The 25,968-nt window shown below is 43.2% G+C and overlaps 1 protein-coding gene across 2 annotated transcripts in view; it reads right to left on the bottom strand.

Moving 5' to 3' along the window:
* Window positions 1–53: 53 nt before the first annotated feature.
* Window positions 54–25,968, bottom strand: part of TMEFF1 (transmembrane protein with EGF like and two follistatin like domains 1) — a 102,714-nt gene continuing 76,799 nt past the window's right edge. For both annotated transcript variants that reach the window (XM_075560230.1, XM_075560231.1), the window contains exons 6-10: window positions 24,020–24,168; window positions 21,709–21,774; window positions 13,145–13,268; window positions 3,937–4,095; window positions 54–208 (exon numbers count right to left, since the gene is read on the bottom strand). In XM_075560230.1, the coding sequence (XP_075416345.1) occupies window positions 124–208; window positions 3,937–4,095; window positions 13,145–13,268; window positions 21,709–21,774; window positions 24,020–24,168 (583 nt within the window). In that variant the 3' untranslated portion in view covers window positions 54–123. The remainder of the gene's footprint in view (window positions 209–3,936; window positions 4,096–13,144; window positions 13,269–21,708; window positions 21,775–24,019; window positions 24,169–25,968) is intronic.

Below are 25,968 nucleotides of genomic sequence, written 5' to 3'. Positions count from 1 at the left end.
AGTCAACAGTACTACACTAAAAATGTCCAAAAATAAGGCCTCTGAAATAAATATTTCCGTTCTTTAAAAAAAGACAGAATAAATGTACATCACACGGGCAGTGTACATATAAAAGCCATCAGTTCAAACCATTCTGGACGACGTGTCTGAAGTAAAATGGCCTAGGTTTTGCTTCTGTCGACGTCCTCTGTTGTTTTTAGGGCATTTTCTGTTTCATTAGAGAAAAAAAAAAGAACAAGAAAATTATTTAGGATATTTCCATGATTCCGAAGGAATCACACAGATCACATATGAATCATATTTGCATCTGATCACGTGAACGGGTTACAAGAAGTCGCTCTTGTCCCTACCAAGCCGGGGGAGGGGAGGCCCTTAGGCGCAGGGTGCAGGTGTGGATACAAGCAGAATTCACTCGCAGGGTCTAGACTGACAAATCTGTTCCTGACAGAACTCCATCCTGCCTCGGACCCAGCAACTTCCCATCTTCAGAGACCAACCAGGTAGGAAGCCTGTGTCCTACCTGGACAGGTGGTTTGAGGGCTCGCTAACAAAGGCAGAGGATTTGAGTCTACCCAGGGGCATCTCAACAGAAAGGTCTGACAGCCTCCTTCCACAACGCCAGCCCCGGGGAACCCCACGCAGCACAGCACCCTCCTCACACATGGAGGGAGTCGCCACGAGTCCCAGTGGACTCACACAGACCTCTAAGGACACGGTACAGACACCCAATAGTGTTTCTGCGGCTGGCATCTTTCCTGAAGCACATCACCACACCTTTCTCCCGCAGAGCTGCTGTCTGGGTTCAAGCAGCCAACTCCCAGTTAGCAGCCAAGCGCTGACACCCGTCATCCCTCTCCACATGACAAAAATAGCTCAGATGAACAGAGCAATCAGGAAGAAGTGTGCTTATTAAGCTCAGAGAGTCATATACAGGCACTGTCTCGCGGTTTTAGAAAATGACTTAAAGGAATAAAAGGACTTATTCCACAACCTGCTCAGGCTAACCACGGAGCACAACCACCAACGGCCTTGTTATGCTGTAACTCCATTCTAATTTTACTCTAGATGTGTTCCCCAGTGTATGAATCCCCTGGCATTGTATTCGTTGGTGTACCTGCCCATTGGAACACAACATCTGAGCGCTCACCACGCACAGGTGCTGCGTGTGCAATGTGAGGGGAGGGTCCCCAGGGGAATACCTTGGCTTTGTATTTGGGTTCTGCTAGGAACATGCTGTGCAGTTTCCCTGTGCATAAAATATTAAATCCAGGCTGGGCTGACGTCTAAAATCAATGCCGGTGAGGAAGTTATAATCTAATGGAAAGACGATCCTATTCCGATGAGCATGAGTCCGCTCCAGGTCCATATCTTCATTCCATTTCAAAAAGTTCTGATTTGTCCGGACTTGAAAGTCTTGGCAGTGATGCTATTTCCATACTGTATATTGTTTTCACCGATTTTCCTCACAGATCCTCATAAAAGCACTTGGAAATAGACTGAGCTGGAATGATCTCCATTTCATAAGAGGAATGTGCTTGAAAGGCTAAGCAGATCCTTTTAACTATCACTCACTCGCCACGATCTTGGAAATTGGAAAAGTTCCCACTTGCGAGGGTTGTAAGGTAGCACCTGCTATGAACCAGGCGACCCCCGTGAAAGGGTCGTTTGATCACCAAAGAGGTCATGAGCCACACCCAGGTTGAGAACCACTGATCTACAGAATAAATGGATGTGGCTAGAAAGATACTTGAGGTCCCTTCTAATTCATCATCCCATTATGCATCAACACACATTAAAGAAACTCCAAGAAGAAAAACCGACCACCGGGCAGGTTCCTGGGAACAGCCTGCTAAAGAACGATCCCTCACCGTGTCAGTCGCCACTAGGCTGCCCGGTGGACAAAGAGACTGGACAGGCAAGCATCTCCAGCCACTCCTTGCATGGCCACGGGTTCTTTTTAACTGAGTCTGTGTGACCTGGTCCCAGCCACGCTGGCTATTTTGTATTCTGTGGGGTTTCCCCCTATCGTTTCTCTTCTAACATTAGGAGAGGGTTTCCAAGAGCGTGTGAAAATATTCCCTCATCTTTTCAATCCATTTTTCCATGAACTTTCTGAAGCCTCCTCCTAATGTCATTGTGCTCCTACATTCAATCCACTGCCCGATTTTATAATCCGTCATTTTGCCTACAGGCAGATCATCTGGTGTATGCAATAAAGTGCACTGACTTCAGTGCCTAATGCACTGGCTTCAGGGGCCAGATTTTGTGAAAATGATCTATTTACTCAGAGGACTTTAAAAAAGCACTCCTAGATTTTTAAAGCAAGCTCCAAATGGCTTAGATTACTAAAGGTACTGTTTCTAGACCAGTGGACCATGAATGCATTCAGTCCTGCCAACGTCTGCATTTGATAGGCTCCAATCCTCGACATAAAACAATGAAGGAGAGAGAAGAGATGCTCTTTGGGGCCTTATGAACCAAACCTTGAAAGGGGCACGAAGCAGCAGCAAGAAGAAGAGACATGGACTGAGGAAGCCTGAGTCTGGGGTGTGAGTGAGCGACTTCAAGAGGCGGCAGCAGCACAGAGCTCAGTACAAGCTCCATTTATTGATATTTCTCACATTCTCACTTATCCTTTTCTACTCAGCTGGGAAAACACTGTTCTATGTCAGTTGTATTCCGATGAACTAATTATGATAAAATAACTTATTATTTGTGGTTTAAAAAGCTGCTGCCGTACCAAGCATCAAAGACCCCAAACAAAACAAAACAAAAATCTTATCGATGTGAATGAGGGGGAGGACACAGTGGAGACCCAAAGCCCACCAGCAGTCAATTGGACATCCCCTGTCAGAAAGGCCACAAGGAAGACACAAACCAGCCAGGGTGCAGTATAGCACCGACAAAACACACAAGCTTCCTCTAGTTCCTTAATGCTCCCCCCGCCCGCCTCCATTATCATGACCCATTATACCTTACAAATCTGGTTAGATCAGAACATGTGTACTGGTACAGATAAGAGCTCACAACACAGGGAATCCAGGACAGATAAGCCTCTTAGTACCAATAAGGTGTGTAGCGATACTAGGAGGATAAGGGAAGGGGAAGAAGGGGTAGTAAGGGGGAACCAATCACAATAATCAACATATGGCCCCCCTCCCAGGGTGACGGACAACCAAGAAGTGAGTGAAGGGAGACATTGGTCGGTGTAAGGCATCGAAAAAAACAAGAATAATTTATAAATTATCAAGGATTCATGGGGGAGGGAGGAAAAACAATGAGGAGCTGATGCCAAGGGCTCAAGTGGAAAGACAATGTTTTGGAAGGGATGATGGCAATATATGCACAGATGTGTTTGACACAATGGCTATATGTATGGATTGTGTTCAGAGCTGTAGGAGTCCCCGATTTAAAAAAAAAAAAAAAGGTGCTGCCTATCGCTGAGATTTAAATATGAAGCACTACTAAGACCGTGATAAAAGGACATTATTTTTATTTAACCTTTCATTTCTTCTTTATTGTATGTGTTATGGAAAACGTATATCCCTATGGTATAAACACTTTGTAATTCTGCAGTGAGGAAAAACCATTCTACAGGGCTCTTCTGTGCGCAGGACAGACCATTCTGGACATTCTGCTGCTACTGTTATCCTCCCGGAACACAACAGTCACATATGGTACAGGGTTGGAAGGTCCCTAAATTGCTTTATGCCAATGACTTTCCCTGAGCCCCCCTCCTCCGCAGGCACCGCAGGACGAGCTGCAGCTCTTGTCTACATTCCAGAGAAGACAGACAGCGAGGGACCAGGCACAGACAGACTTCCTCCTAGTTTCTTCTGGCCTGCTGGTGACCTTCCAAGGCCCCTTCCATTTTCAGTATGCGGAACAGCTACCCATCTTCCGATTCAAGTTGCTATCCCTTCCGGCATCACCCACCTTGTGATGCACATGACAATGGCGACAATGATGGCGATCTGAACAGCTCCGATGATGGCTGCAATCAGAACGTGTGTGAGCTTCTGCCTGCTCGGCACTACATAGAGAACACTAAAGTCTGTCTTCTCACAGTGCTGTCCCGTGTAACCAGATTCACATCTGAAAGAGGGAGGGGAAAAGAAAGTATTTGTGTCAGAAGTCTAAATTTCCATTGTTCTAAGATTCTAAATTAAAAGCCACAAAAGAATGTTAAAATTAAAATAAGCATAAAATTTAACCAGGTACTCTCTGGCTAGCTGGTGAGGGAGCCCTTTTTGATAAGCTTATTTTACATCGGTATTTTCCCCCCTTACCATTATTCGACCACATTCATTTTTAGGTTGCTAAATAGTCCTAATTGGCATTATTTTTTTAACTCCAAAACTCTCTGTCGTCCAGTCAATGCTGACTCCTAGTGACCCCCTGTGAGTTCCTGAGACTGTAACTGTTTACAGGAGCAGAAAGCCCACTCTTTCTCCCGCAGAGCTGCTGACAGTTTCAAACTGCCGACCATACGGATCGCAGCCCTGTGTGTAGCCATTACACCATTTTTTAAAAGGGTAGTAATATTCCTTCCAAACCAAAATAAACCCTAAACTCACTGACATTAAGTCAATGCCAACTCATAGCAACTGAAAGGACAGGGCAGAACTTCGAATGACCGTGACTTTCTGAGACTGTAACCTTTAGGGGAACAGAAAGTCTCCCCTTTCTCCTACATATTCCTTCCAGTGGCTTTCACGTAGTTAGCTCATTATATTCTTAAAACACACAAGCTATTTAAAATTTTTCACAATTATAATTAAGGCTTGGTGAACATTTCGGGATGTAGGCGCTTCTACATGGAGTGTTATATCAGAGGCTGGGTATTGGAAAATTGAATGATTGGATAAATTGGTGTAAACATTTACAGTTTCCCATAGTACCACATATATTCAAAACACTTTTCCATGTACAAAGTGTAATCATTTAAGATGCTGAGGGAGATGAAAATAAGTTATTAATGAATGGAATGGAGCTGCATAGTCAAGTAAGAACTAATCTTAGGAATTATTTGAATTCCAATGAAAACTAAATAAATAAAACACAGCAATGTCAGCCGATGGTAATAATTTGACAGGGCAAATATTTAAGATCTCTAATAGAAAATCTGTATTTTTCAGCTGAAGAAAGTGAAATGTATTCATTAGGCAAGCTTCCGTTGGAATTGATTAATAAAACATTTGGCGTGCAGGAATGGTACATGCAACCACTTCCCGAAGCTCATTCATTATAAAAGGAATTTGAAGTAGCTTATACTAATGCATATAAAACTATCAAAGCAAAAAGACACCTGAGCGAAGGGAAATAAGAAGCTCAGAGTGAGATGAGTCTATCAACCTAAACCTAAAGATTCCTAGACACCTGTCAATAGGCCTCTGATGGAGCTCTATGCTTCCTAGCAGATAAACAAGGGAAGAGGCAGGAAGATATGTAGATCAATGAAATACACAGGGAAACAACTAGGAAAGCAGAACCAGCATCTAGGAGAGAGTAGAGAGCCCGTTAGTATTAGAGCAACACCAAGCTAGCGGAGAGGAAGCACTGAGAGGTGGAAGAAAGGGAAAGTGATGGTGGGGCAGGAGAAGGCAAAAGGAAACAGCTAAGCTCTAGGAAGCAAAGGGAGATTAACAGAGGTGTGCACTTATGTAAATAGATTAATCCATAACAAGAGTGTTATTGGCCTATGTACACATATTTATAAGGCAATACACTGAAGCTGAAGACGGGTCTTGGGCCTCGGCTCACACCTTCACTCAAAGCAAGAACACTTTGTTCTAACAAACTGGCATTTTGTAATGCTCACCCCTCCCCTTACATGATCCCTGAAGACAAAATGGGTACATAAGCAGATGTGGTGAAAACAGATGATGGTGGCCAGTTATTAAAAGATATAGTGTCTGGCGTCTTAAAGTCTTAAAGTTAAACAAGCAGCCATCCAACAGTGAAGCAACAAGCCCACATGGAAGAAGCACACCAGCTGGTGTGATCGTGAGGTATCATCGAGACCGGGGCAAGGGGCATCAGAAGATTCACAACAGTAAACAAAAACAAACAGTAAACAAACAAAAATACATTGGTGAGAATGGAGGGGGGTTGGAGCGGAGACCCAAAGTCCATCTATAGACAATGGAACATCCCCCACAGAGGGGTCGCAGGGAAGGGATGAGTCAATCAGGGTGCAGTAGAGCACTAATGACCCATGCAATGTACCTCTGACCCCTTGAGGTCTTCTCACTCGCCGCCGCCCCCCCAACCCGGCGATCATGACCCCAGTACCACTTCCCAATCTAGACTAGATGGGAGCATGCACATAGGTATAGGCAATAGAAAAAATTCACAACACATGGAACCCAGGAACAGGAATGGGAATAGAGATACAAAAAGAATAGGGGGAAGGAGGGGGAAGGAAAGGAGCCAGGGGGGTACCGATCACAATGAATGGCACATCACCACACACACCCCATCCTGGGGGAAGAACAACAGAAACCAGAGGGGAAGGGGGACAGCGGTTGGTGTGAAATTTGAAAATAATTAACAATCTGCACACTATCAAGGGCCCACAAGGGTTGATAGGGGGAAGAGGGAGAGGGGGAAAAAAAAGATCCCAAGGGCTCAATGGAAAGTAAATGTCTAGAAAAGAACAATGGAAGATATGTACTAATATGTCAGATATAATTAATGTATGGATTGTAACAAGAGTTGCAAGAGCCCCCAATAAAATGATTTTTTTTAAAAGAAGAAATAAGAATGCAGAAATCATCCCATATGTGTGGCGAATGAGTTTTCAACAAGGGAGCCAAGATATTCAGCAGGGAAAGAACCGTCTCTTCAACAAATGGTGCCGGGACAACTGAACCTCCACATGGTAAAGACTAAAATTGGACCCCTACCCTACGTTACCTCACACAAAATTATTTTTAAATGACCGCATATGCTCGTGCATAAGCTGAGTTTTTTTCAGCACATTTTTAATGCAGTTTTTGTGGTACAATTAGGCACCTCTGCTGATATCAGGGCGGCTTATACTCGAGTATATCAGGTAACGAAAAGTGGCTCACAGATACAAATGTAAAAGCTAAAGATACAAATTCTTTTGACGAAAACAGAGAGGTAACTTTTCCTGACCTTGCATTAAAAAATGGTGTCTTAAATATGACACCAAAATTACAAGTAAAAACAACAGAAATTAAACTGGATATTATCAAAGTTTAAAACTTTTGTGCTTCAAAGTACACTCTGAAGAAAGTGAAAAGACAAGTCGGGAAATAGGAGACTAAATTTTCAAATCGTACAGGTATATAAGAACTTGTACCTACAATATATAAAGAATTGTTACAGCTGAATGAAAAGATTTTATTTTCACATTTAAATGGGCAAAGGATCTGGATAGACCTTTCCCCAAATATATACACATGGCCCTATCAACACATGACAAGATGTTCGACATCATGATTCACAAGGGAAAGGCAAATCAAACTCACAGTGAGCTACGACTTCATAACTACTAGATTGGCCACACCAAAAAAGTCAGATACTAATAAGTGTTGGCAAGAAGATGAACACATACAGACGATTGGAGGAATATTGCTCTTAGCAGAACAGTTCTTGGCTTAATGGAGTAATGCAACCACTTTGGAAAACTCTGGCAGCTCCTCAAAAAGTTAAGTATAGAGTTGCCATTTAACCCACCATTTTCACTCTTAGGCATTTATCCAACCTAAGAGAAATAACCGCATATGGCCACACATAAGATAATTATAATGTTCATAGCAAAATTATTCATGATAGCTAGAGACAAGCCAACTGTTCAACTGCTAAAAGGGACAAGTAGTATTATCCATCCATACAATGGAGTATTAGTCAGACATAAAAAAAAAAAAGTACTGATGCATACTACACCATGGGTGAACCTTAACATACTATACTAAGTGAAAGAGATCAGTAAGCAAAGACCACGTATGATGTGCTTCCACTGTTGTGGCAAGTCGAGAATGCACAACTCCAGAGAGTGAATGACTGATTAGTGTTTGCCTAGAGCTAGGGGGGATGTGAGCTTGAGAAGTGAAAACTATGGGACAAAAGGATTCTTCTTCGGGTAACAAAATGTTCTAAAATTGATTGTACTGATGATCGTCTATCTCCCTGAATACATTAAAAGCCATTTGTTTTCAAATAAATAGATGACAGTAGTGGGATCATGATAGTGGGTGGGGAAGAAGCATTTAGGAACTAGAGGAAAGTTGTATGTTTCATCATTGCTACATCGCACCCTGACTGGCTCGTCTCCTCCCTGAGACCCTTCTGTAAGGGGATGTCCAGTGGCTACAAATGGGCTTTGGGTCTCCACTCCGCACTCCCCGCTCATTCACGATGATAAGATTTTTTTGTTCTGATGATGCCTGATACCTGATACCTTCGACGCCTTGTGATCGCACAGGAGGGTGTGGGAGGCCTGGTAGGGCATTTACAAGGGTAATGTAACATCGTCCTCAAGGCCTGGTGGGCCAGTATGTGCTCCACTCTCTCCTCCTCCCCCTTCATCTGCTCCCATGTTCTCTGATCAGATATGTCCCTCTCCCGGAGCTACAGATTCAATGCCATTCTCTGAAATAAATTCTTCTGGGGGGATGGGCAGGTATCCATGGTAGTAGTTGGGATTGGGGGCCATCCCCCCAAACCTCTCCACTGGTTCCCTACTCCACGCCGGCATGTTGCATTAAATCTTGGAGCACTGGGTTGAAATCTGGTCCCTCTTTCCCTGTGTAGATATAAACAATACCCTCCCCTTGGGTGGGTTAGTGCCCTGTGCCCCCGCTACCCATTACATTACTTCCCCCCCCAACTCTTTTTTAGTTGTCTACCATATGCATTCCCTGTATTTGGTCTGGTCCCTGCCATATTACCTGGTCCTCACCCCCAGGAATGTTTGTATACAGTAGCTTTATCCCTATGTCCCTTTTGCATTTTTTCAAAGCTTACCTCAGCAGACTCATGTTGTCCTTGTCCTTCTGTGCTTACTTCGCTTAGCATGATTTCCTCCAGTTATTCCCGTGCAGCAATGTGCTTCATACGTTCATCACTGCTTTTTAGCAATGCATAGTACTCCATTATATGAATGTTCCACAGATTTCTAATCTACCACTTGACAGTTGATGGAAATTTGGGTTGTTTCCAACTCCTTGCACTTGTGAACTGTGCCACAATGAAGATTGGAGCACTGATGTTTAGCCTTGGTTTGTTTTTTGCCTCGTCTGGGTATATGACCAGTAGGGGAATTGCTGGGTCATATGGTGACTCGATGTCTATCTGTTTTAAGTATCGCCAGATTGATTTCCAGAGTGGCTGTACATACTTACAGGTCTGCCAGCAGTGGATGAGAGTTCCTGTCTCTCCACAGCCCTTCCAACACTTGTTGCTTTCTGATTTTTTGAACTGGGCTATCATTGAGGGTGTCACGTGGTACCTCATTGTTTTAATTTGCATTTCTCTTATGGCTAAAGACCTGGAACATTTTCTCATATGTGTGTTGGCCATTCAGATTTCTGCCCCTGTGAAACTTCTATTCAGGTCCTTTGCCCACCTCCTCAGTGGGCAATTAGTTGTTTTCTTTTTGGAAACTAGCAGAGTATTGTAGATTTTAGTAATAAGGCCTTTGTCTGATGTGTCATTGCTAAAGATGTTTACCCAGTCCATGGACTCTCTTATTACTCTCTTGGTGAATTCTTTCGATGTACACAAGTGTTTTATCTTCAGTATATCCCATTTGTCGATTTGTGCCTCCTCTGTGTTTGTGTCCTTCCCTATTTCTGATTGCCTGTGTATTCCCTGTGCCAAAGTTCTCAAGTTGGTCCCAATTCCCTCATTGAAGGCCCTAATACTTTGGGGTTTAACTTCAAGGTCTGTGATCCACCTTGAGATTATTCTTGTGCATGGAGATAAGGGTCTTGTTTCATTTTTCTGCAGGTAAATATCCATTTTTCCCAGCACCACTTGTTAAAGAGAGCATCTGCTTCCCATTTGATATTTTTGGGCCCTTATCAAAGATCAGTTGTTTATATGCTGATGATTTTATTTCTGGGTTTTCAGTTCTTTTCCATTGGTCTGAGCATCTGTCATTGTACTAATACCATGAGGTTTTGACAACTGTGGCTGTATAGTATGTGCTAAAGTCACGTAAAGCAAACCCTCCTACTGTGTCCTTCTTCTTGAGGAGTTCTCTGCTAATTCTGGGCTTCTTCCCTCTCCATAATCAGTTTTTTCATTTCTTTGAAGAAAGAGGAGGGTAACTATATGGGGATTGCATTAAATTTATATAGTACCTTGGGCAGAACGGACATCTTGACTATTTTGAGTCTGCTAATCCACGCACGTGGATTGAGGTCGCTCTTGGCTTCTTGTAATAGTGTTCTCTAGTGTTCCCCATTAGATTTTTTTGTTCTTCTAATCAGGTGTATCCCTAGACATTTCCGTTTGTGTTTGGCTTTTGTGAAGGGGACCACCTTTTCATCTCCTCTTCTGTGGTCTATCCGATGTGTACAGCAGTCCGATGGACTTCTGTTTGTGGAGCTTGTATCCTGCCACTCTGCCAAACTCCTCAATTGCTTCCAGTACTCCCCTTTTGGAGCTTTTGGGATTGTCCATATATAAAAACATATCATCTGCAAATAATGATAGTTTCACCTCTTCTTTCCCAGAATACCTTTGATGTCTTTTCTTTGCCTTATGCTGTTAGCTAAAACCTTCAGCACGATATTGAATAAGAGTGGGGACAAGGGGCATCCTTGTCTGGTCCCCTTTTTCAGTGGGATTGTTTTAGTCTTTTGTCAATTGACTACCACGTTGGCTGTTGGTTTTTCATATATTGCTTGTATTGTCTTGAGGAATTTTCCTTCCATTCCTATCTTCTCAAGTGTCTTAAACAGGAATTAGTGTTGGATGTTGTCGAATGCTTTTTCAGCATCTATCAATATTATCATGTGGTTCTTATAGTTTTTCATGTCAATGTGACAAATATTACTAATGGTTTATTGTACGTTGAACCATCCCTGCATCCCAGGCATGAATTCCGCTTGGTCATGGTGAATTATTTGTTTTATATACTTTTGTATTCTGCTGGCTAGTATTTTGTTAAGGATTTTTGTATCGATGTTCATCAGGGATATTGGTCTGTAGTTCTCGATTCTTGTGGGATCCTTGCCCGGTTTGGGTATCAGAGTCATAGAAGGTGTTCAGGAGTTTGCTGTCTTTTTCTATGTTCTGGGACAGTTTGTGTAAGATTGGTGTTAGTTCTTCCCTAAATGCTTGGTAGAATTCTCCAGTGAAGCCATCTGGTCCAGGGGATTTTTTTTGTTGGTAATCCCTTGACAACCTTGTCTATTTCTTCTATTGCTATGGGTCTGCTGAGATTCTTGACATCTTTTGGGGACAGTCCAGGGAGGGATTGTTTTTCCAATAATTTGTCCATGTCTTCCAAATTGTTGAATTCATTGGAGTACAATCCTTCATAGTACTGCGTAATTATCCTTTTCATTTCATTAGGGTCTGTTGTAATGTCCCCTCTTTCATCCCTTATTCTTGTTATTGAAATTTGCTCTCCCCTTTCTTTGGTTAGGTTTGCCAGTGGTTTGTCGATTCTGTTTATCCTTTCAAAGAACTAACTTTTAGCAGCATTAATTTTTTCCACAGTTTTATTTTCCCTCTCCTGAATTTCAGCCCTGATTTTTAGTATTTCTTTTCTTTTGCTCTTAGCAGGATGGTCCTGCTGACTCTGCACTAGTTGCTGTAAATTTTGTACCAGCATAGCAACCATGAGTCTCTCTTCCTTTCTCAGGTGTGCGTGTACTGCTACGAAACTTCCTCTGATGACTGCCTTTGATGTGTCCCATAAGCTTTGGTACGTCGTGTGTTCATTCTCGTTGGTTTCTAGAAATTTCCTAATTTCATCTCTGATCTGTGCCATGTGCACTCCTTTTGCAGTAGAGAGTTATTCATCCTCCAGCTGTTTGCTCTTGTTTTCTTCATCTTCCTTTTGTTGATTTCCAGCCTTATGGCACAGTGGTCAGAGAGGTCTATATGATATCAATGTGCTTACACTTATGTAGATTTGCCTTATGCCTGAGCATGTGGTCTACCTTAGAGTATGTGCCATGTAAACCAAAAGAACTTTATCTCATTGGTCCTCCTTTTTAAAAAGCTCAATCTGACTTAACAGCAGGTCATTCTCAGCAACAAAGCTTCAATAAATTCAACTCTAATAAAGTCTCGTAGGATTTTTAAAATAATTTCTTCCAGGATAGGTTAACAGTGAAAACTCAAAGCTAAGCAAAATATAAACAGTTCCATAAGCACCTCTAACTATCTCCCAGACATCCATGATTTATCTCATGATTTCGCTTAATGCCACTGTGGAGCAACTCTGAGGAATCTACTGTCGGACATTACTGTCAAACTGGCCTATTCACTTCGGGACATCAGTGTTAAAGGTTCAGAAATGTTATTTTTAAGGGACTGGCTCCTTCAGAGTCAAGGAGCACATTCAATCAGGAAAAGCCGACGGCTCAACAAGGAATTACTCAACCATTGAAAGTTTAGAGTGTTCTGTTTTAAACAGGAAGAGTGGGATGGTCAGGAGGAGGACGCTAGTGGAGGAGAACCAACCCAAGGTCCAATGTCAACAGTTTCTGATTGGAAAGAAAGACTGACTGACTCCCACATAAGCAGAACAACAGGATAGTCATACTCATACTTTTCCATATTTTGATATCTTAACGAGGAAAGGAAGAAAAAGGTTCTGCCAAACTCCAGGAGTCAGAAATGAACCAAATGGCAGTTTCCCTTTGTCTGTGGAGACGTTGGTTGGCTAACTGGACCAAGTCAGAATCTAGAGTTGCAATTCCTAGCAACAGCAAGAGGTGGAATTAGAACAGTAGCAGGCAAACACCTGTTTTTGTGTTTGTATATTACTTGCAGGACTTTTGTCCAAGGAATGCTGCCTATGTATTTTTTTACTTATCTATGCAAGTAAGGAATGCTTTTTGACATTTAGTCCATGTCTCATTGCCTTCTATATAAGGCAGTGACTTTAACCGGAGAACTTCTCACCACCGACCTGGAGGCACAGACTTACCTACAAGAAGCCTTCTGAGTAGAATAGATGAATTCACATTTCCCATGGATGCAGTAACCATTGAGATTTTCAGGGCAAGGCATATGGCTTCCAATATAAACATCTTCTCTTTGATCACTAGCATCTTAAAAGAACACAAACCAGGTCACTACACAATGAAAAACAAATGGACATTTGCAAGGTCCAGAGGCAGCAAATAAATTTATCCGAGGTCAACTACCTGCTGGGTAACTTGATAAAGAAACATATTACATAAAATGTTGGCTAAGATCCAAGGGCCCTTCCAATTCCCATGATTCCACAAGCACCACAGATTTCTATTTAAGACATCCCAAAGCATCTAAAACATGTGAACAATCATAACCTGCAACATGTGACCACCTTGCGCTACTCTTTAAAAAAACAATTGCAAAGAAAACTAAACTTGGGGAAATAAATAAATCATGGGTCTAGAAGGAAGAACACCTGGGTGGCAAGAAATGGCATCCATAGCCTTAGCTGCCAGGGAACTAACTTACTCTCGTCGTTCATCTCGGGGCTATGAAACACTGGCTGGCACAGAGTAAGTGATAGGATGCTGAAATGCGGCAATCAAAGTGCCAGCATATTGGTTTTTTTTCACAATAAGATAGCTCTTCTTGTCCTTTTTATACAGGTGGACAGATCTATCTTTTAGTACAGCTCTATTTTGAGGACTATGCCTGTGTATGTAGGCCTAGCTAGTAATTTTCATCTGCTAAAGATACAGAGTTAAATGAGAACTCATTACCATCAAGTCTATTCCCCTTGTTTATTGAAAAAATAAATTCTAATTTTCACTTGTTGATCTCATGTACTAAAAAAGTCTTTACAACTTAAACTAGGAGAAAAAACGATTTATAATTTTGCTGTTTGTCATTGACAAACAGAATTATCTAAAACCCGTTCTATCTGAATTCTCACTTAGTGAACTGTAATGTACCCATGTTACATAACATAAGCTGAAGCTTAACTAATACAAGGAGGCTTCATAAATTTCATGGGAAATGAAATGAAAAGATAACGGAAGTTTTCCCATAAAACGGAAGTTTTCCCAATCATCTTTTATTTATCAATATTGTGATCTAAGTACGAGATGTTCCTAAAGCCTTATGAGAAATAATTTAACAGAAATCAAATTGATAAAATCAAATTTACTTTGTAATCTATGGTTCTGAAGGAACAAAAATGATGATGTACATTTCCCATCAGTCCGTACGTGGCTTAAAGAAACGAACTTTCTCACACAGCACTCATTTCACTACAACGTCTCAGGATATGATACATTCATGGTGCGACACATCAGGAAGGTAAAGAATGTTAAGACTATAGAGGCTGTTGGACTGCTAATCACAAGGGTGGAGGTTCAAACCTACCAGCCGCTCCAAGGCACAAAGAGGAGGCTGTCTGCTTCTGTAAAGATCTCCTGTCTCAGAAACCCTGTGCAGGGTCACTGTAAGTTGGAATTAACTTAGTAACACAGGATTTCTGGTGATGCTGTGGAAATTCAAACCCATTAGCTGTCCTTTGAGAGAAAGGTGAGGCTGTCAGCTCCTGTAAAGATTTACAGCCTCAAAAAAAAAAAAAAGTTACAGCCTCAGAAACACTCTACATGGTTTCTGTGAGTCGGAATCAACCTGATGGCAGTGGTTTGGTATCGTGCATACAGTCGGAGACACAGGTCTATAGAAGCTATGGCAACCAACTAAGCTACCATAAGAAATGTCAACAATAATGCAGACCTTTCTGAGAAAAAGTAGCTAAATTAAGAACAGAGTTTTGAGCACTGATCGGCATTTGCTGGATGAATTCATAAAACATAGGCGTGTCTGGTAAAGCTATGAAGTCTGTGGCTGTCAGAGTCCAAATGCAGCATTCTGCTCAATTCCAACATTATCCATCCCATTAGACTTACATGCACAATGTGTGTGCACAGCCAGGTGCTCCGCGAGGCTACAGAGGATATGTAGAAAAGGCAGGAGTCCTGCCTTCAAGCAGCTGATCATCAATTTAGGAAATCCATATACATATGATATGTTCACAAACTTAAGGGAGAGGAGCTCCACCTGGCAGTTTACGATTAAATGACAGAAGACTACTAGAGGCAACAGGAGGAAATTCAAGTTCAGAGTAGAACTAATTGTAGGCCAAGTTACTCAGGAAAGAAGTTGAGCCCTCAGAGCACAGGTGTATGAGCAGGTGGGAGGATGCCGGAGGGTCTATGAGGATGCATCTGTCACACCCTCAAGAAAAGGGGAACGAGCCTAGCAAGGCTGAAACAAGCCCACTGCCGGAAAGTGGGTTCCGATTCAGGGGGACACTGTAGGCAACTGATTGGCCCTCAGGGTTTTCCAAGCTGTGAACCCTCACAGAAGCAGGCAGCCACGTCTTTCCAAAAGCAGCGAGTGGTAGGGACCTTCGACCTCTCAGTTAGCAGCCGTGCTCAATACTCACGGCAACACCAGGGCATCCACACGAGGTAAGTGATAGAAAGTCCAGGCTGGAGACGAAGGTTGCAACCAGATTATGGGAACATTCCAATTCCAAATGAGAAGCGCTTTCTTATATTTGTGGATGAGCGATATTTAGGGTTCTACTCTCGTAGAAAATGACGGTCTACGACACGCCTCGGGCAGTTCTACCCTGTCTTATAGGGTCGCTCCGAGTTGGAATTGTCTCAGTGGCAGTGAGTGACTAGTGGGAGGGAAGCCCAATGAAAACCGTGTCTCATATACAAACAGAGAGTGGTTGCCTGGGGCTGGGAGTTAGGGAGAGACGGAGCAAAATTTCTCTGAGGGATCGCAAAAATGTTCTAATAATTTTAGATGATGGTAATGGTTGCAAAACTCTGCAGATACATGAAAATCCACAGTACAGGTAGACATACTGTAAAGTCTGTCAAAGTATGTCAAGAGTAAGTCAAAAAATATTGCTGCAGAATCACAGAATCCTTCACTAAATACAAATATCAAAATGTGAGGCTGTTATTTCTTGACACCTTTTCCATCTGGATCTACACACATCTGAAGGCAGTGGTTCCATCCACCACGGATATTATGAAACAGCAGTTCTAGCGTGTTTGAGGGACTCAAACCATGCTCCTGTTCATTGTTTTGGTTGGCTGGTATTTCCATTTGAGGGATGAAAAGAAGCTTGAATGGGCTAAATCAGGGCTGTAGGTAGATTGACACCGTGGCTGCAACAATGGGCTCAAGAACAGAAACAATTTTGAGGATGAAGCAGGACCCAGCACAACATTATGTTGTGCAGAGTGTCACTATGGGGCTGAGCCAACTTGACAGCACCAAGCAACAATGGCATGATGGCTGCCTTCAAGTTTCCCAATGAAATTCTCATGGGACAGCCTTGGCACCCCAAATGAACGAGCAGGTGCATGTCATGAGGAAAAAACTCCTTTTCTTCATCAGTGAAGTTTTCCACCCTCTGAAAACTTCATTAGTAAGTCCCCATGGTTGTCCTGTGTTCTAAAGTCCCAAAACACGGTGTCATAACCTTCCAAGATGACTGCTCTGCCTTGACTTGAACCGGCCCAGCCAATTCCCAAGAAGCCGCTGCTTTGATTGGACTCTTTTTTGAAGGCATCATAATGAGACTAAAATGAATATAGTAATAATCACCCTCATGTATGAGGGGGCTTTACAGGTGTGTGGAAACTCTCCATTTACTTTAAATTCCCTTTTCCGTGAACTTGTGAAGCCCTCTTGGATTATCTATCAATAAAGCTGTTACAAACCAATCTGATACCAGTGTGTACAAAATCAAGTGGGGAGGGCGGAGTACAAAGACCAGGGCAGCCAATTAGCAAGTTATAGCACAAGCGTGGGCAGTGAAAAGCCAAAGAAAAGGCTAGGTGAGAGACAGAGAAAGCCACACACATGACAAGAGATGCTTGGAGAGTGAATGATCTCAGAAACGCAGCTCCGAAAGGGCCGTTGGATTTCATCTGGTCAAATGAAGGAACAGCTTCACAGGGACATCCCCGGGGACCTGTTTCTGCATGGACACTTCCAGAGATGAAGTACTCATCAGAATGCAGTTTACTCTGCTATTCGTCAGAGTGTCTTTGTGCTGAACGAATCTGCCCCCTAACTCTGGGCATCTCCCCACCCCCCCCGGCCCCCCACCATCTACCAGTCTTTTCTTTTTAAGGCTTCAATGGCTGTTCAAACGAGTCTAGTGTGAAACAACCGTCCACAGGAGTAGTGCCCAACACAGACCCCAAGACGTACAGGTATTCAGTAGGAAAGGCCCTTCCTCTTGACTGAAGATGCTCTTAAAATACAGAATAATGTAAAATAACACTGAACCTGAACCAACAACAAGGGGCTCAGTCGAAAAAATGGCATAAACAGCGTCCAAATTGCAACCTTCGGCCACTCAAAAAGCATTTATTAAGTGCCTGCTAAGTGCCAGGAGTTGCTACAGTTTGAGGCAACCACCAGCCAAATAAAATATAAGTACACAAACTCACTAGCAACTGGTGGTAATGGCTGGGAGGAAAATCAGGCCTAAAGAACATGATCTGAGGATGAGCTAAAGTGGTAGCTGAGTAGATTAATATTCTGAAGGACATGAAGTAAAAGACTGTGAGCCAATGGGAAGAACATGAGGACTTAGGTTCAGAAAGCCTGGGTTCCAGTCCCTGCTCTGACATTCTACACAAGCTGCCAACTCACTGTGTGCTTGGTCTCTGAAATAAGGACAACACTATTTCTACGATTAAATAGTAACACATACATGAAAGCACCTGGCACTCGATAAATAATTGTCCCTATTGATGTCATTCAGGAGCCAGATTAAATAGCGAGAGACACTCTTGGCAATGGTGAAACAGTTGAGCACAGCCAGACACAAGAAAAACAAGAAAACCAGGGCTTAACAAACATGATAATGTCTATAATAAATTTAGTGACAAATTCTTTAATATTCAGAGTAATGTTAGGAATTCGATAGTACTACCTCCACTTTGTAGATCTCATACTGGAGGCAGGACAAACAGGCCACCCAGCTTTGAACTGGTAAACCAAGGCAGACTCCAGAGCAAGCTGTTAGCCATTAAGCTACTGTTTCACTAAACTACAACAGACGTATGCGTACAGAATGGATGAAAGCGGAATGTCACAGGACCTGCTCTCCAGGCCAAGAAAATTGAGGAATCTCAAAAACGAAAGAGAGGAAGGCTTTAAAAACAAACTGAAGGCTGGTCTCAGAAAAACCATGGCAGGGATGAAGCCGCCACCCAGCAAAAACTGGGCACAGATGTGGTCAGTCCTCTCTAAACAATGTCCTGAGGCAAGTGGTCACAGGCTCCCGTGGAGCAGCTGCAAATGCTGATCTCACAACAATGTCTGTGTGTGCGCGATAGAAAAAGTACCCTTGGTCAGCCAGTGCCTCCCTGCTACTAAAAGCAGCATTCATTTTTTTTAAACTGCACTACCCACAGCAGTGTTTTCAAATACAAAGGCCAGTGTGGGTCTGTGTGACGTTGTCCTAACCAAACCCAGTATCAGGATGGCTCGTCTGCAGTGGCCTGCCCCACTGCGACTTGTTCTGGATCTCCAGTGGTCCACCCTAATAAATCAGGAGCAGTTGCTGTTAACAAGTGGGACATGCACCTGGAAGGTTGGCCGTACACCAACATCATGACTGCATCAGGACCGCTCCAAAGCACCCTCAAACCAAACCAACGGCCAGAAAGGAGATTCTCACTTGCAACTACCCTGCAGACCAGGAAAGCGCCGTCCCTGCAGGTTTCCTGGACTGAAACTCTTCCTCCCGCTTCGTGTTCCTATGCCCCACCCCCCAAGTACAGTAAGAACAGCACTGTGTTTTCTTACAGAAAATTCTATTGAGTCAGTAATTTTCTTGGCTTAAAAAGATAAAATAAGGCTTAGAACTGGATCACTTGGTCCTTTCTTTTATCACCTCCCAGTTCAAAATGCTTGCATCTCTTGATGGTCAGCACCCGCTCGGGTCTGCAATTAGGCTGAACACATTCAAGCCTCGGCACAATCTGTGGTTTAGAACACTCTGTGGTTTAGCGCCTCCTTCCTTGTGCGACCAGGGAGTCCTTGCCCTTCTTATACTGGGGCACTTTGTGAGGCTTGTCATGCTTCTTACAGAAAATCCTTCGGGTTTTGCAGTGACGTATGGTCTACAAAGTACAAACTCAAACGAGTGTCTGCGATCCTCGCCTTGCACCACTCCTGCCTCCGAGAGTGTGACTCTTTACAGGAGAAGAAACCTCATCTTGCCCCAATCAGGAACTCTAGAGCACATTATTTCTGCAAACTCCTCTAGTTAAAAAGGTCAAAATACCTACTATTTCTTCCCCACCCCAAACCTCATAACTAACATCCTTCCCCAGCACCCCCCTCTAGCTTCATTATAAAGAATTATCTACCTAGGTATGAACTCGGATCCCTGCTCCACTGCCACCCTCTCATTTCTAACCTCCACACCCATGCTCTCCATACCAACTCCAACCCTTCCTCTACCCCCTTTCTATTCTGCACCAGGAAATTCTTTTTCTAAGTTGACGACACCCACCCACCCTCTCAACTACTCCCCTAACATCTATTCATTCCTGTCATCTCCCTGATGCACCCAGACCAAATGACTTGCTAGAACACGCCAACCCCGGCCCCTCCCTTGTACCTTTCCTCAGACGTTCTCACTACTGTCACCTCCAGCCTAGCCCTCCACTCTCACCTCCAACAACCTTGCTCTCTTAGATCAGCTCACCAGCCTCCTCATGGCGTTCTACATAAGCACTCGGACTTCCTCCAATGATTTCAGCTCACTGTCCTAACTGAAACAAAAATCTGATGGGGCCAATTGTCAAGACCATTTTCTAAAGACCACCAAAGCCAACGTGCTGCATTAGGAACAAAAGCTACGAGGTAAGGGACACCGTAATCTTCCTGAACATGTCCCAGGCCAGCAGGAGTCGTTAAGAGGAAGGAAGGTCCAGAAGAAAATCAGAGAGGAGGTGAGGGCTGGGACGCGGGGAAGCAGGGCCATGAGACAAGGATGCCCCTGGTGGTGAAGAGGCGATGGAGCACTGCTAAGTCAGGCTGCTTTAGTTTTCATCTTCATCACGCTGCAGCAACTTCTTCATCTGAATGATCAACAGTTCCCTGACCTTCAAAATCAATAGCCTGGCTCCACATCGTCAACCACCTTCCTATGACACTTTAAAACAGTCGTCTTCCTCTTGTACAATATTTTACATTACTCAGCATCTGTGGGACATAGCCCAAGAGAAGCCATTTTGCATTCAGTAAAGCAGGCACAGGCATAATCTAGTTCTCAAAAGAACTCGGGGGGCGGGATACCGGAATATGACGGTTGCTCAACCCTGATTAGGTTCCGGGAAAACTAAGGAGTAAGGGTTAAAGAATAAGCTGACCACAAACAGACCCCTGCAGATGAAAGGTTCGAGGCTAACTGCAAAAATTTGCTTCTGTATCGGCTTGCTGGCACAGCTAAAGGTCGCTTCCTTGTATAAAGGTATAAAAGAGTATTGCTCATAGGATTCGGGGCCGCTCTCAGGCCAAGAGAGCTGGTCCCTGTGCAGGCGTGCAGTGAACTTCTACTGCATGGACTTTTTGAGTTGAGTCGTTCCTGTCTCGCCAACGTACAGCGCCTCAACTGCATAAAGTGCTTAAAAGTAAGTCATAAAGTATCGCTACCAGGGGATCATGCTAAGACATTGTACATATGGGCTTATTCCGTGTTTACACACAGCTCTGTGACCAGCAGATGGCTGCAGCCATTCTCTCGGGAATGCCCGTATCTTACTCTCGTCAGGGTGTTTTCAAAAACAAGGCTCAATCCAAACAGTGGGTCTTCCGAGGGGATTTACTGGGCCAGCTAAATTCAAGGCAGAGAGGTCAGCTCTGAAGGGTACGGTGACGGCTGGCTGGCATGCCGAAGAGGGAGGGAACATGTTGATAGACTTTCTCAAAGGCGATGGGATCACCACAGGAGCTTATTATGAAGATGGTTTCAGAAAATGGAAAACTGCACTGCTGAGAAATAGGCCTGCAAAGCGAACTTGAGTTTTTTCTTCCCATACAATGTGCCTGCTCATGTTTCCGGGGCAGCTGGGCCTGCCCGACACCAATGTTGCTGAGCAACCGTACAACGCATGCCCCACGGCCCTGATCTTTCCTGTAGACTGCATTCTGCTCCCCAAACTCAAAAGGAATACAACGTGAGTCTCTCAAGGATGCCAAGTCTGCCACCCTGGCATGGTGTGAATTGAAGAGAGCAGAAAAATTCATGAAGCCTTCAAAATACATACACCTGGATGAAGGGTAAGTCAAGGAACAATAGTTTCACCTTTCGACAGTTTTGTTTAACAAAGGCTTCTATGATTTTGCAACAAAACTTCTTGACTTACCCTCTTATTTATACGCAAGAAAAGTTGTAAGGGTATTACAATGGAAACAAAACTACTAGGGGCAGTAGTGACATATTTCAGTAGTTTGACCAAACGCTGGAAAATCAAAATTGAGTACCTTTCACATCTGGTCGGTATTGTAGTCCATCATCTTTCTTTCCCAACAAACTAATGTCATCCGTGTCTAAAAGGGAATAGTTTCAAAATAAGGTAGATATTATGTTTCATTCATGCCATAAAACCCCAAAGGCATTCCAAATGCACCATGTCTTTCCAAACCCCCTGTCCAGGCCTCCTGATCCCATTTTACCACCATTCCTTCTTCCAATCAGGCCATGTCAGTCCCAGAACACAAGATATCCAGGAGACAAGTAACACATGACTCATGGCGCTGTGCCAAATCCATATTTTTTTAATTACAATATGAAAGCTGATTAAAGCTTTATTTTAAACACACTGTTAACTACACAAAACATCTGTGGGTCACCTTAGTTGTAGAAACATCAAGATACACAAACGATGAAGATAAGATACTTACTCATGGATTTTTGCAATTAATGATATCATGGCTATTTTCAAAAGAGTTCAAACAGGAGATGGGTTACGGGGTGCCTGAAGTAGCAGCTTGCTTTGCTTTGCTTCATTTAAAATTTTGTGAGTTCCAGGGGAAATGGGAGGCGTGGCGATCTGTTTAAGCTGAGGCGGCCTGACCCTCTGCAGCACTTACTGCACAGAAAGAGGCCGTTTCTGGCTGTCCTCCCACTCCCTCTTGATATAAAAGCAAAACTAGAACGCAAGGGTCTCGCTTGTGTCTGGTGTTCCAGCCACTTCCCTGCTTGTTAGAAGTTAAAAATATTTCATATAATTAACCATTTACATCTGACAAAGTCCAGATATGCTAACGGCTTTGAAAATGAAGAAATGGAGTCTAGGTGCCACTGCATAGGAACTGTCCCACTAAGTCAAGAACAATAATGGTTTCCCTTTTTCTCTCTTTTCCCAGAGAGGTCCGTTTGTTTCGCTATCGAATATGCAATAGCTCCAGTTTTCACTACCTACCATTCAATGAAAGTCTCACACATGAGTAGTCTGTGATTTCTCACCACAAATTCTCACTTGGACAGCCTCCTCCTTTCTGTCCTATGCATTTGTTTTCAAAGAAAAAATATCTCTGGGAGGTCAACGGAAGGTACAATTATGTGGGAATGAAAGTAAAGGGGAATATGACCACGGTAAGAGCAACAACTCAGACGGAGGTAAATCTGCATGAATGCAAGAAATGTCTCAACTTTCGCCAACGCTCTGAAGTTGCAACCGCAGGGAGTATCACTCCCACACACAGTGTTGAAGCACTTTTCTTTCTAAGCTGTGCTTCCTTGGCTCCAGATCCAGCCGCCCCATGAAAGAGGAGCAAGCCATACATCTTCAGAATGATCCGAGCTAAGGCTCTGTCAGCACAGGATTTCCTCTACATGGCCTCATGCAACCTCTACCTAGAAAGGAGGGCTAAGGACCACTTTGGTAGCTGAGACCCAAGTTCTTGCAATTTGCTGTACTCTGTGTCACAATAATTTGTGAACAACATAAAGTAGGAAACTTGGCTTACCATTTTCTCCCACCCACCTACCCCTTAGCTCAGATAAAAACAGTCTCACCCTCACTCGCTTGTTTCTCTTTTAAACATAGTCTCTTAAGAAGTCCAAAGAGACCGAGGGCGGGGCCAGATCTAGTAGGCAGGGAAGATGCACAGGCCCAGCCCACGAGTGTTTGGCTGGCCGGTGTCTCAGGAGGAACTGAAAGACTAGCCCAGTTCACAAGTGTGTCGCTGAGGAAAGAGGCTGCGAAGAGGCGGCCTTAATGACTGTGACTGTTTCTAGAAGGGACCAAACCTAAAGCCCAACGTTAATGGTATCATGGTTTCTAAGGTAAGGCAACAGCAAGAAGGGAAAACAGAATTTTAAACTGAAGGTACTAATTTTTCCTTACAGTCTATAATTTTTCTCCAAAATCTGTTGCAGTACTTAATATTTATGGGCAAAAGCTACAAAAAGGTGATATAAAAACAGTAGGCTACAGTGCTCTTGTAAAAAAAAACAAAACAGGTTGAGCAATATACGGTAACATTTTATGGTCTCATAGTAATTAAAATAAGTTAACTCTTAAACCTTAAAGGACTATAAATTTATCTAGTTTATAAATTTATAAATGCGAAGATAAGATCAGATTAATAACTAAGTGGCCAAGAAATATCGTTTACTTTTTTCTTGAGAAAAATGAAAATAAATTATAAGACAACTGAAGCTATTAGAACAGACATTCTAAAATATATAATAACAAGAGAAAATAAACTCCAAGGATTTCTCATTCTTCACCACTGAAGCATACAAATAAAACAGGCTAGATCTCTGAATAGGTAGGATGAATTTTACCTGTGCAATGGCCCAGATGCCTTATATCAATTTGTTCTTGCTTTATACAGGATGCTTCTCGAACAAAACAAGGATTGTTATAGGAACTCCCATCCGAAGCACACACAGGGTTAAAACTGTATCCACTGCAGTCTATATTACACACACATCTGTTGAAAAAGACAAGATGCATCTAATGTTTACCACAAAATTAAGTCACAATATTACAGTAGCAAGAAAGAGTAACTTCCTCCCTTATTTTCCTGCTTCCTGGAACAGAAAGTAATACAATTTTTAAATGATTCAAGAAAGTCTCAATACTTACAGTGGAACCTCCACTAAAAATTTGTTTAAAGTAAATAGTTTGAGATGAATTCAGGTAAGTACCACTAATCCAGAGGTTTCCCTAGAATTGTCCTATCTAGGAAAGATAATCAGAAAATGCCAGATGTTACCATTAATTAAGCAGCAACATGGAACAGTAGAAAGGAAACATAAATATAAAATCAGGGTCATTACATCTAAATCCTAGCCAGATGACTGCCAGTGAAGTGTCCTGATTCTTCTCCCTACTCACGTGTACAACAGAAATAAAATAACATAGTAACCTACCTCCCTTACCAAACAACTGGGTCCATTAAAAACCATCAGAGACATACAATAAGTACACAATATGTACCAATCAACCTAGGAACTACGTGTCCAAGGAGAACTGAACCTTGAACTAGAGAGAACGCCCAGGAAGCCCACAGCATGGTCCCTCCTCTCAGGAGGAGCTTTACAAGCTGAGAAAATAAAATAGAGAGGATATCTTGTTTCCAGCAATATGGTGGACTAGACACCTGAACTCAACTCCCCACTGAAAACAGCATTCTCTTCAATGGACTCATAAGTTCACAAGAAAGCAAGGACTCTCCAGGCCAACCGTTAAATGCAGATGGGCAGAAGAAAGGTCAGCTGGGCTCACTGGAAGGGACTTCCCCTTTGAAACATCTGATAGACTGGGAAAAGCCAGTTGGGAACCTTTTTGGGTGGGGGAGCTTTGCACACTCTGGGAACAGGAGACAATGAACACTGGCAGAGCTACAGGGGAACCCCTTCACAGATCTGGGACTTCAGCGAAGCCAGAACGCTCAGAACGAGGGTAAGCTTGGCGAGAGTTGCCGCACTCTAAGGAGACGAGCCCTCCCCCAACTATCATGATCCCAATGCTACCTTGCAAACCGGGTTAGACCAGAGGATGCACAGCGGTACAGATAGGAACTGGACACACGGGGAATCTAGCACAGATGGACCCCTCAGGACCAGCGGTGAGAGTGCTGACACCAGGAGGGAAGAGGGTAGAAAGAGGGAACGGATCATGGGGATCTACATATAACCTCCTCTCTGGGGGATGGGGCAACAGAAAAGTGGGTGAAAGGAGATGCTGGGCAGTGTAAGATAAGATAAAATAATTATAAATTATTAAGGGTTCATGAGGGAAGGGGAGCGAGGAGGGAGGGGGAGGAAAAAAAGGAAAATGTGGAGCTGATTCCAGGAACCCAAGCTGAAGGCAAATTTTGAGAATGATGAGGGCAACGAATGTATAAGTGTGTTTTACACAATTGATGTATGTACAGATGTGATAAGAGCTGTATGAGCCCCAATAAAATGATCTTTAAATAAAAAGGAGACTAGGGGTAGGGGTGGGGTGTGGATATCCTGCCTCAAGCTATGCCATTCATTTCCTCTGAGAACTCATACCCACAAGCCAGCCATCACATGGATAACAGCGATGTAAATACTACCTGGTTGGTCTACAAAAAAATCTCAAGCTCAAAATTTAATTAAGCAGTCAAAGGCTGAAAATGTCCCTAGTCGGTCAGCCCCAATCCCAACTACATGGACACCTGCCCCTCCCCCCAGAAGAATTTATTTCAGAGGACAGCACTGAATCTGCAGCTCCGGGAGAGGGACATATCTGATCAGAG

The sequence above is a fragment of the Tenrec ecaudatus genome, chromosome 10 (assembly GCF_050624435.1).
Source record: "Tenrec ecaudatus isolate mTenEca1 chromosome 10, mTenEca1.hap1, whole genome shotgun sequence".
Taxonomy (NCBI): domain Eukaryota; kingdom Metazoa; phylum Chordata; class Mammalia; order Afrosoricida; family Tenrecidae; genus Tenrec; species Tenrec ecaudatus.
The sequence above is the reverse complement of the archived record's forward strand: the minus strand, read 5'-3'. Positions and strand labels throughout refer to the sequence as shown.